The sequence below is a fragment of the Tachysurus vachellii genome, chromosome 23 (genome assembly GCF_030014155.1).
Source record: "Tachysurus vachellii isolate PV-2020 chromosome 23, HZAU_Pvac_v1, whole genome shotgun sequence".
Classification (NCBI taxonomy): domain Eukaryota; kingdom Metazoa; phylum Chordata; class Actinopteri; order Siluriformes; family Bagridae; genus Tachysurus; species Tachysurus vachellii.
Genome location: NC_083482.1, coordinates 15,773,500 through 15,785,404, shown reverse-complemented (window position 1 = coordinate 15,785,404; position 11,905 = coordinate 15,773,500). Strand labels below are relative to the sequence as shown.

Sequence of the window (11,905 nt, the reverse complement as noted above, 5' to 3'; positions counted from 1 at the left end):
AACAGGGATAAAGCGGTTCAGGATGTGATCTTCTAGGAAAATAATCAACTGGCGTTTCTAAAGCGTCGTATTGTTCGTGTATTTATTCTGCGTGCGCTCAGAGAACAGAGCGGTTTTGAGGCGATCCTGAGAACGACCTTGAAAAGCCTCGGGAGCGACTGAAAAAGAGAATGGAGGAAATATCTGAGGCTCTTTTGTCTGTTCAGATGAATGATTCTCTCATACAGAGGAGGAAATTGAGCACGTCATTACTCGTGCGCTGGCGTGACTGCGATAATCCTCGCTGACTGTATGATTATAGTCCAACGATTCAGGATCAACACCTAAGGATTTGCTATGATGAAGAGTTAAGTCTTTGATTGCAGATGGTTTAATATCATATTCAACCTACATATGAATACTTTCCAGTTCTTCCATTTCTTTTGTCGTTCAACTCGAATCAACGTTATTTAGAAATATATAAATGCAGGAAATAAATTAATCTAAATTAAATCCATGTCTAACGAGCAAGCCAGAGGTGACGGCGACGAGAAAAAACTCCCTGAGACGATATTAGAAACCTTGAGAGGAATATAAATATAAACTAGATTTTTAAAGTTCGTCGCGACAAACTTTGATGTTGGCTTTGACGATGCAAGTATTCGCAAAGGCCGGTGCTTTTTGGAGGCGGGTGGACATAAGGGTCAGTGTTACTTTTGGAAGCAAGTAGACAGAAAGCTAGGGTGCCAAAACATTTGGAGGTAAGTGGAGACGAGCATGTTATATCATCCGAATACTCTTGAGTTCTCCTCATTGAGTAGGAGAACACTGCTGAGTGTTTTGATATGTCACAAGTCCATGTTGTGCTAGTTTTTAATTTTCACTTGACATCACGTGACATCATCAGAATCCCCGTGAGGAAGTTCCCCTCATTGTTCTGAGTGTTTTTTATATGTCACATGTCCATGTTGTAAAAAGTTTTTTGATTTTGCATATTTTGGGGGCGGGGCTGCGGGACAACCGGAAGGCCAGTCGGTACACCAATGTAAAAGTTTGTTCAGAGTCTCACCCTAAAGGAGCTGGCCGAGTTATAAAAGCTTGCCGAGTTATAAACCTCCAAAGTTTATAATGGGAGTCTATGGGAAAAAAGGCCAATTTGAGACCCGGTACCGGAAGTACCGGTACTCGGATCGCTTAGAAAAGTCATAGCAACAAACTTCAGACCAGCGTCTATAACATATCCGAATTTGATGCATGTGGCTCGAAAGCTCTAGGCCGCATTATTCATTCATTCATCTTCTACCGCTTATCCGAACTACCTCGGGTCACGGGGAGCCTGTGCCTATCTCAGGCGTCATCGGGCATCAAGGCAGGATACACCCTGGACGGAGTGCCAACCCATCGCAGGGCACACACACTCATTCATTCACTAGGCCGCATTAAATTTTATAAATTTTTGTCTAAGTTTAAATAGGAAAACAGAATGTTGGCTTCTACAAAGCGATATAATTATAAATCGTTCCTCTTCTCGAACCGTGGACCATATGATCAAAAAGTAGTTTAAACACGAAGTCTATTCTGTTTAAGTCATCGGATGGAGACGTGAGGCAACAGCGTCCGTATCAGCTACTGGTATTGTAGAGAAAAACAGAAATCCTGATGACACTCTGGTGCGTCTGCTTTCCTGTGAGCTTCATATTAACACGAGGAAACAACATTTGTTTGGCGAAAAAAGAAAAGAAAAGAAATGATTAAAAACTGGCACCGGTTGAAAAAATCCTGCGCTATAAGTGGAATAAAACGCTTCAGGATCGTCATCGTCTTCACTTCACCACCAGCTCCACCGACAGGATTCAAATTTTCTGAACTGTTTTAATGCTGTCTGGTGTTTTGCTGCTTAGCTGCTAATGTTTTGCTGATAACTCCAATATTTATCTTTGTCTCCTCCCTGATGTCCCTCTGTAGGACACTACGACGCTCTGGAGCCTCAAACGGCGTTCGAGTTTATCCGAGAGCCGTCGGTGGGGCAGATCGCGCTGGCCTTTCTGCAGGCCTCGTTCGCCTTCAGCGGCTGGAACTTCCTCAACTACGTCACGGAGGAGGTGGTGGAGCCTCGCAAGTGAGTCACACTTCAGCATCATCCTCATCTTCGTCCTCATCTTCGTCCACGAGCCGAACATGAATATGAGCTTGCTGTTTTGTTTTCTGTGCTGTTTTCAGTACGTGTCGTAAATCTTGAACAGTTTGTGGTTGTTTGGTCACCTAGCAACCAAGATATCTTCGGGGGAGGGAGGGGGAGGGGGTATTTTGAGACAAACAAATTTAAAAAGAAATAAAATTCCATGTATTTCAGTTTAATGACAATGACAATAACACGTATATCTCAGGAAACAACTTGTGAAGTGGGCGGAGCTTTAAAGCATTTTGTCACAGTTTAAGAGCAGATATTTGTGTGTGTGGTGTGTGTGTGGTGTTTGTGTATGTGGTGTGTGTGTGAGTGTGTGGTGTTTGTGTGTGTGATGTGTATGTGTGTGGTGTGTGTGAGTGTGTGTGTGGTGTTTGTGTGTGTGTATGATGTATGTGTGTGGTGTGTGTGTGTGGTGTGTGTATGTGTGTGGTGTTTGTGTGTGTGTGGTGTTTGTGTGTGTGGTGTGTATGTGTGTGGTGTGTGTGTGGTGTTTGTGTGTGGTGTGTGTATGTGTGTGGTGTTTTTGTGTGTGTGTGTGGTGTGGTGTTTGTGTGTGTGTGTGTGTGTGTGTGTGGTGTTTGTGTGTGTGTGTGTGTGTGTTTGTGTATATGTGTGTGGTGTGTGTGTGTGGTGTTTGTGTGTGTGTGTTGTGTGTGTATGTGTGTGGTGTGTGTGTATGTGTGTGGTGTGTGTATGTGGTGTTTGTGTGTGTATGTGTGTGTATGTGTGTAGTGTGTGTATGTGGTGTTTGTGTGTGCGTGTGTGTGTGTGTGTGTGTGTGTGTGAAATAAAAAACGAACAAACAACAAAAATATCAATAAAAATATCATTATTTCTGATCTACTTCTAGAGTCTTGCCTTATATACACAAATTGTAAAGGAGTTTGCATATTCGTGTGTGTGTGTGTGTGTGTGTGTGTGTGTGTGTGTGTGTGTGTGTACAGGAACCTGCCACGTGCGATCTACATCTCCATTCCTCTGGTCACGTTAGTGTACACTCTCACCAACATCGCCTACTTCTCCTCCATGTCACCAGAGGAGCTGCTCGCGTCCAATGCCGTTGCCGTGGTGAGTGACCTCTGACCCCTCTCTCCACGCCGCCCCGCTCTGATGAAGGAGGTGAGTTAAACATGCAGACTGACTCGAGTCGAGTGTGTCGCTGTGTGTTACAGACGTTTGGTGAGAAGCTGTTGGGGATGTTCTCCTGGGTCATGCCCATCTCTGTGGCTCTGTCAACATTCGGGGGGATTAACGGCTACCTGTTCACGTCCTCCAGGTAACGTGACGCCGCACACACACACTCGCAGCACACTGATGATGTCATGAGGGATCAGTTTGTGATTAATGTGTGTTGTGCAGGTTGTGTTTCTCTGGTGCAAGAGAAGGACATCTGCCCTACCTGCTGGCTATGATCCATCTGAAGAACTGCACACCGATCCCGGCTCTGCTCGTCTGTGTAAGACACACACACACTCCGAAATTTCACAACACACACACACACTCCGATATCTCACAACACACACACACACACTCTCTGTCTCTTTCTCTCTTCCTCTCTCTCACACACTCTCTCTGTCTCTCTCTCTCACACTCACTCTCTCTCTCTCTCTCCGTCTCTCTCACACACTCTCTCTGTCTCTCTCTCTCGCCCTCTCTCTCACACTCACTCTCTGTCTCTCCCTCTCTCCCTCTCTCTCACACACACTCTCTCTGTCTCTCTCTCTCTCTCTCTCTCTCTCTCTCTCTCTCTCTCTCTCCCTCTCTCTTTCAGTGCACTGCAACCATCGTCATCCTCTGCATCGGTGAAACCCACAACCTGATTAACTACGTGTCGTTTATAAACTACCTCTCATACGGAGTGACTATCGCCGGCCTGCTGTTCTACCGCTGGAAGAAGCCCAACCTCGTCAGACCAATTAGAGTGAGTGGCTTAAACATGCTAACACACTCCATTCATCATCATCATCATCATCATCATCATCATCAGCAGCAGCAGCAGCAGCAGCACATGAACACCATTAAAGAGATTAAGTCAATAAAGAATCGTGTGGAGTTTAAATAGATATGAATCACGAGTCACTGGCTGCAGTTTGTGAATACGGATCTGTTCTGATTTGATAAGATCACAGACCGCTAGCTTCTGCCATGTGTCTGTTTATTTAACACATTTTTTGTCTTATGTCTCTTATGTCTTGTGTCTCTTATGTCTTGTTTCTCTTATGTCTTATGTCTCTTATGTCTTGTGTCTCTTATGTCTTGTTTCTCTTATGTCTTATGTCTCTTATGTCTTGTGTCTCTTATGTCTTGTGTCTCTTATGTCTCTTATGTCTTGTGTCTCTTATGTCTTATGTCTCTTATGTCTTGTGTCTCTTATGTCTCTTATGTCTTGTGTCTCTTATGTCTTATGTCTCTTATGCCGTGAGTCTTACACTGTCATTTTAAAATAATGTGTCCACAGAGATCTCTTTTCTATATCTGATCTGTTCCTTAGTGTGAATGGTGAGGTGTGTGTGTGTTTGTGTGTGTGTGTGTGTGTGTGTGTTTGTGTGTGGTGTGTGTGTGTGAGAGAGAGAGTCTCAGCAAAATAACATTAATACAGCGTTGCTCACTTTATTGGTTGATTCTGGAGCCTTGCTGCTTTTTCAATATTTTAAATAGATGTTATAAAATTTAAACAGTTCTAAGTTTAAAACTCGTTTAAAAAAGTTAGAAAATAATTTTGCTATTTTTTAGGTATTTATTTGTGAAAAGAATAATTTTTTTCCTGGTTAGAAAAGACGATCCAAAGCGTGAAATGTCTAGAAAAAGCTTTAATCATTTTTTTCTTGTAAACTTATATAATACAAATTCATCACTCGCTAAGACGCCACCAGTTGTGATGTGACGCTGAATCATTTGGGAGCCGAAAGAGTCGATTCTTGAATCAACTGTTATTGATTTGACTCACTGAAAAGAGACAGACTCCATGCTAGCAATAATAATAATAACAATAATAATAATTATAATAACCATGTAGTACGAAATATGACATGATGTGTAAGATACTTGTGGAAAGAAGAATATAAATGGCATGAAAGTGAGTGAAAAAATTAGGAAACCAAAACTGTTGAGAAGGAAGGTTACCGTGGCAACCCAGATGTAAATGGTTAAAAAAATGGGTTAACCAGAATGACCACAAAGTTCTTATTGTTATCATTATACTTATAGAAGATTCATCTTTCCTGCTTGGTCTTTAATGTGTTTGTGTGTGTGTTTGTGTGTGCGTGTGTGTGTGTGTACAAAGGTGAATTTACTGGTTCCCATCAGTTACCTGGTGTTCTGGGCCGTGTTGCTGGGCTTCAGTTTGTACTCGGAGCCTGTGGTGTGTGGGATGGGGCTGGTCATCATGCTCACTGGAGTCCCCATCTACTTCATCGGAGTGCAGTGGTCTCAAAAGCCACGCTGGATCTACAGCGCAGTGGGTGAGTGACGCTCGCCGTCTGGTCGAGAAGCTTGCAGTGAGATGTGTGATTCAAGTGAGATGACGCGAACTGTGCCAAAAAAAAAAAAAAAAACTCTTTTTATACCATTAAAATGTAAACATTTTAAACAAGTTTTTTTTTTTGGTTCTTTTTCGCACACAAAGATCTCACGCTCTTGAGAGAAAGCATGTCAGAATGTCTGTACAGTCTCAGATTAGACACTCAACTCAACACAGGGGAACAAAATCAGGAGAGTAACAATTGGCTGTTTCAACCAGATCAGCGTTTGTCAACCTGCAGTAACCTTTCAGATCAAATTCGTCACACACATAAACTATACACAGTATGACATGAATGATGTAGATTTTTATATTTAGATTTCTTCTATGGTATTCTGTATCCAGTTTGATAAGAGTCACACCTGTCTGTGTGTGTGTGTGTGTGTGTGTGTGTGTGTGTGTGTGTGTGTGTGTGTGTGTGTTTCAGAGCGTGTGACATATCTGGGTCAGAAGCTGTGTTACGTCGTGTTCCCTCAGGGCGATCCTTCCGAAACGGAGCCTCTCACCGAGAAAACCGAGAAGTCGGAGCTCTGAAGCATCCAAACCTTCCAGGGAAAATTTGCCCCCTATTGATTCTTTTTTAATATTACGGGGTCAAATAAGCAGCCGTTATTAACAACGTGGAGTTTCACGTGCAGGTGATGAGACGGAGTTCTCTTCGGTGCTCTAGGTTCCACTTTCAGTTCCTTTTTTTCTTTTTTTTTTGTTTGTTTTTTTCTTAGTGTGTAAAGAAAGATAGGCCGCATTGAGGGGAGGTGCATATTGTCTTTTTATTATTCCGGGCTTTTCTGGTCTTTTCCGCTGGCTGCGGATGTCGGAACGTGTAAAACAGACCCTTTTGTCCATACAAAAGGAACCGGTTTCCAGCAAAACCTCCACTCTGTGATACATGGAGGCTTTTCCGGATTTAATATACGGAGCGTGTGTTTTTTTCTTTGTCTATTAACGACTACCGGCTTGTAACTTTCAGCTCTGTGTGTGTGTGTGTGTGTGTGTTTTCTTTGATATATTAGTCCCTGTATATATGGCTTTGCAGCCATAAATCTCTAAGTCATACCACAGAGAAGTGTCTACACATTTAATATTTAGTTTTATTATTATTATTTTTTTTAATTTTAGGAAATGAAGTTCAGCTCTGAATCAGGTGTCCTTAAAACTGCTGTGTACATTTTAAACCTGGTAAAAATATGCAATTTAAAAAAAAAAAATTATTATTATTATTTTTTAAAATATGCAATTTTTAAAAAAAAATATTATTATTATTATTTTTCTTTTTATGAGCAATTCTGTAGCTTAAAATCCTGTAAAGTCGCTTCGGTCAAACACATAACAGTCACGTGTAACAGAATTAATGCAAACAAAACATCATTAGGAGTCAAAAAAGTCGTTTTTCCTCATTGAAATTTAAAGAAAGAGTAAGAAAGAGTCTGAAAAAAAAGATCGAAATCGCTAGATTGCTAGCTAATAGATGCTAGCTACACGTTAGCAGTGAGCACCTTCGTCGCTAAGGAATCACCAGGTTATCATTTTAACTGAAAACATAAATATTTTAGATTTTATTTGATTTATTTTCTCACAATGAAGGCTCATCTTCATCATCTTCAACTTCAACGCCTTCATGCACCGGTGTTTGTTATATTGATTTTTTTTTTTAAAGAAAATGAGCGAAAACGACGTAGCAGAAAGAAAAGCCATCGAACGTAGGGATATGTATCGAGTTATCGACGCAAATAAAACCAAAACAATTCGAAAACTTTGTTCAGTAAAACTCCTCGATTCGTCGTCAGTAAGCACTTTATCTGAAACAGAAAAAAAATAAAAATAACTTGACTTTGCCCGACCTGCCATAGACGTAGTTTGCTGAATTGCTAATTTAGTCACTAAACGTGTTTAAATGAAACTGGTGTCTTTGTGGCCTGCGTTAATTTTAAAGAAACGATACACGTTTTGTTACGGAATGAAACTTATTTTTATGACAAACTTTAACATTAAATACCAACCTTCTCTCTTTTAGTTCATATTACTGAATTTCCGGATTCAGGATACAGCTACACTACGTTCATGCTAGCAAGAAACAAGTCATTGGTGTCACTTGAAGCGGTCGTGGCCGATTTATATAAATAAATAAACAAACAAACAAACAAACAAACAAACAAATAAATAAATAAATAGTAGAAGCTAAACCACCAAAAGCTAACCATTTAAACTCTATTATACACAATAGCACACTAATCAGTGTAAACTGCGCGTAACTGTTTACACGTCACGCGCCTGGCTTCGTTGTCCGATTAGCAACCGTACTTGTTACGAATTGTCACCGGAGACGATCTTCGCTACTTCCTCCCACGCTTTATTTTTCTCTGTATTGTCTCAAACCGTCACTATTCATGACCCTGTTACGTGTACGGAATACTAGTGTGAACTCTAGTGTGAACGTGGTGTTACTAACGACCGTGCTACAGAGTTTTAACTGGACGCAGGTCTGACATGCAGGCGTACGTGTAGAAAGATGCTATCGGTTCGATGGTGTTAACGCTGCGGCTGGCTGCGGATCACATCGTGATCGAGCTCGTGCACTCGGTATGCGCTCTAATGTAGATATTTCTTGTATACGTGTGCGTTTATAGAACGGGCTCTGACATAACCGTTAATAACTGATGATTTTGGTGCACAAAATTGGTTCTAATGCTGCATTCGTGACCGAGTGGTGCAGGAAGCAGGACGTTTCCGGAAATCATAGTGCTACGATGTTAGCGCTCCATCTCCTGGCTTCTAAGATCCCTAAGATGTTCCGTTATTCCCAGAACCTTATATTCCTACAGAATTGATCGATCTAAGATACAGAGTTTACAGACTCTACTTCATCTACATTTTATATTAACATAATTCTATATAGCAATGGTTTTATTTTCCCAGCATCGTGTGTATCCCAGGTGCTATGGTTCTCTAGGTAGTAAAGTTTCTACGCTCGCATAGCTTTAGGTTTCCAGATCCTATATTCCAGTGGTTTCTCTGCTCCCAGACCCATATACCTCCTTGTATCCAATCTATCCAGGGTTCTATGTTCCCAGTATCTATGGTCCTATAATCTCAGAACCCAATCTTCCCAGGATCTCATGTTCCCAATGCTCTATATCTTTGTGCCTATATTTCTAACATCCTATGAATCCATCGTGTTATGTCTTGAGAACCAGATTTTGTTTACTACATCCTCAGATTCCCAAGCACCATGTGTTTAGGGTTCTTTATGTTCCCAGACCCTGCAGTCCTTCTTTCGGTGTTCCAAGGACATTTTCCGTTGTTCCTTCAGTGAAATTGTATATGCACTGGCCCTGTAGTCCGGAGAATGAAACCAGCAGCATGTTTAAAGCCTTTGAAAGACTGAAAGATAGATAGGTTAGTTAATCTGACGCTTAAACATTGAGCTGTAAATTACAACAACACCATGCATCATGATTTTCTAAACAAACAACGCTTTTAAATGCTGTTTGAGGTTTTTTTTTTTACAAGAAAATAGACATTTAAACACTTATCACTTATTAATTTAATTAATCGGGGGGGCACGGTGGCTTAGTGGTTAGCACGTTCGCCTCACACCTCCAGGGTTGGGGGTTCGATTCCCGCCTCCACCTTGTGTGTGTGGAGTTTGCATGTTCTCCCCGTGCCTCGGGGGTTTCCTCCGGGTACTCCGGTTTCCTCCCCCGGTCCAAAGACATGCATGGTAGGTTGATTGGCATCTCTGGAAAATTGTCCGTAGTGTGTGATTGTGTGAGTGAATGAGAGTGTGTGTGTGTGCCCTGTGATGGGTTGGCACTCCGTCCAGGGTGTTTCCTGCCTTGATGCCCGATGACGCCTGAGATAGGCACAGGCTCCCCGTGACCCGAGGTAGTTCGGATAAGCGGTAGAAAATGAATGAATGAATTTAATTAATTGCTGAATTTATTGTTTAATTAACTTTAATTTTTTCTGGAAAATTTAACCACCCGGTTTTCATGAACGCAGCATTGGACCAACTTTACGTTGGTTTCTGTCTAATTTTGTCACTTTTATTTCTGTGTGTTTTGTGGAATCGTTTTTTTTTTGGCATAAATACATCATTGTACAGTAGGTTTTTTTATATATTTTTTTTTTGGTCAAGGGATGCAACAAAAACAAGGAAAGAAAAGGTGTATAGAGTTTGTGTTAAGGACACCTGATGAATGTGAATGTTTCATTTTAACTCCAGCACTTATTCCTTAAAATCGTCAGGTTTAAAAGTCACTTTAATACGAAATCGTTTAATAAACCCCAGAGCCGTTGTAACGTATCTATGCAAACGCGGGTTTAATCGCTCGAATCGTTTATTAATATTTTTTTATAGTTATACAGTAACTTCTTGTGAAAGTTCATCTGTACTTTTCCGGTCCCGGGAACTCGTGAGTTTTTTTAAAGATCCATTAACGATTACGGTTTGTGTAAATAACTGATTATTTAATCGTTTTTTTTTTTTTATTGCTATGCTGGAAAAGAAGAAATGTTTTCAGACTCCATGGGGATATAAATAGGGACATTCCACACGGTTGTGTTTCAGCAGCATCACGTCATTTACAGAGACTTTTTCTAGGGATGCGTCGATATATCGAGTACGGAACGATAACGATACCGAAATCTACTTCACGTTAATCGATCAGGGACGTCGTCGAGCGTTAAATTTCCATCCGTTCGTCTTGCTTTCACGGTATGTCCTGTTCATTTTTTTAAATGACTGCTACTGATGTACGCCTCCTCACACCCTCTATTAAACGTTATCTCACGTATTCTCACGTGAAATCGGATAACGGTAAACGGAGCGTGTTTGACGGAATCGGTCGTGATGCATCTCTAACGTATTCCCAGAGCCTCACGTCTGAAAAACGCACTTAGATCCACAAATTTCTTCATGACTGTACACATCGGTTTCATCCTCTACATAAATAAAGCTATTAAACCTTCGTTCTCTTCCCTTTTTAAACAATAATCGTAATGTCATATTGACCAATATAGATTTTTTTTTCTTTTCATTTCATGGGATCCAGGATGAGACGTTTCTGTCTCTAAACGTAACGGTAACCTTGTTCTCTCTGCCTCAAGGTCTCAATTCAGACAAACAAAGCCATGTAAATATTATTCCTGATAGAGAGACAGCATTCCTGAGGCCAGATGTGGGAGACATTGGGAATGTGTGGTAAAAATATGGACTTTGTTGTTAAAGATGGGTAACGTAACAAAAATAGCACAATAAAGATAATTCAAAAGTTTATCTGTTGTTCGGGTGTTTTATTGTTGACTGAATAAAGTGATAATGTGCTGAGAAAGAGCACAATCTATACAGGGAGCTTGTTTTAAACATGAAGGATCATCTACAAAAATTAGGATTGTGTAGAAGTATCTATAAGATCATAGATTCAGTGTGGGGACAAATAAAAATAAAAACTAGACTTTTAAACGTTAGTCTCTGCTGCCCTCTGCTGGCCATTTATCCTCATCACATTTAGCTTCCTGGTGTTTATTTACTGCATGCCGTAAATTATTTATTCATTCTTATTAAATAAAATGATTGAATCATCACATGTAGCTGTTTAATAAGCATTGTTATGATGTGTGCTGTTGTAGTGTAGTGATTAATGGTTAGCAGCAAGGTTTTATAATGTTTAATGAATCCTGGGTTTGTGTAGTTAGAGGTTTCACACTGCTCCTACTTCACCCGGGTTAACACTGAATCCTGGGTTTGTGTAGTTAGAGGTTTCACACTGCTCCTACTTCACCCGGGTTAACACTGAATCCTGGGTTTGTGTAGTTAGAGGTTTCACACTGCTCCTACTTCACCCGGGTTAACACTGAATCCTGGGTTTGTGTAGTTAGAGGTTTCACACTGCTCCTACTTCACCCGGGTTAACACTGAATCCTGGGTTTGTGTAGTTAGAGGTTTCACACTGCTCCTACTTCACCCGGGTTAACACTGAATCCCGGTTGTTCAGAATCTGACCATGTTTCACACTGTACATTCCTAAACCCCGCCTTCACCTTCTACTAATTTGCATATTAGTGTATCAACAACCCTGATTGGATAAATCCAGCATGTGACCTCTATAAATAACGGCTCGTCTCACGCTTTCACATCAGTGAGTAATAAAAGTTCAGGTCTGTTCTTCTGCACCCGAGCAGCTTCTGTTATCTTTCACAGCTTTCTCATCTGTTTT

General features: G+C 40.9%; 1 protein-coding gene across 1 annotated transcript in view; it reads left to right on the top strand.

The window, feature by feature from the left end:
* The window catches only part of slc7a10a (solute carrier family 7 member 10a), a 31,195-nt gene extending 20,232 nt beyond the window's left edge, over nucleotides 1-10,963 (top strand). The window contains exons 5-11 of the mRNA XM_060859083.1: nucleotides 1,945-2,098; nucleotides 3,112-3,235; nucleotides 3,340-3,443; nucleotides 3,527-3,623; nucleotides 3,939-4,088; nucleotides 5,451-5,628; nucleotides 6,115-10,963. Coding sequence (XP_060715066.1) covers nucleotides 1,945-2,098; nucleotides 3,112-3,235; nucleotides 3,340-3,443; nucleotides 3,527-3,623; nucleotides 3,939-4,088; nucleotides 5,451-5,628; nucleotides 6,115-6,221 — 914 coding nt within the window. The 3' untranslated portion in view covers nucleotides 6,222-10,963. The remainder of the gene's footprint in view (nucleotides 1-1,944; nucleotides 2,099-3,111; nucleotides 3,236-3,339; nucleotides 3,444-3,526; nucleotides 3,624-3,938; nucleotides 4,089-5,450; nucleotides 5,629-6,114) is intronic.
* The last annotated feature ends 942 nt before the right edge of the window (nucleotides 10,964-11,905 follow it).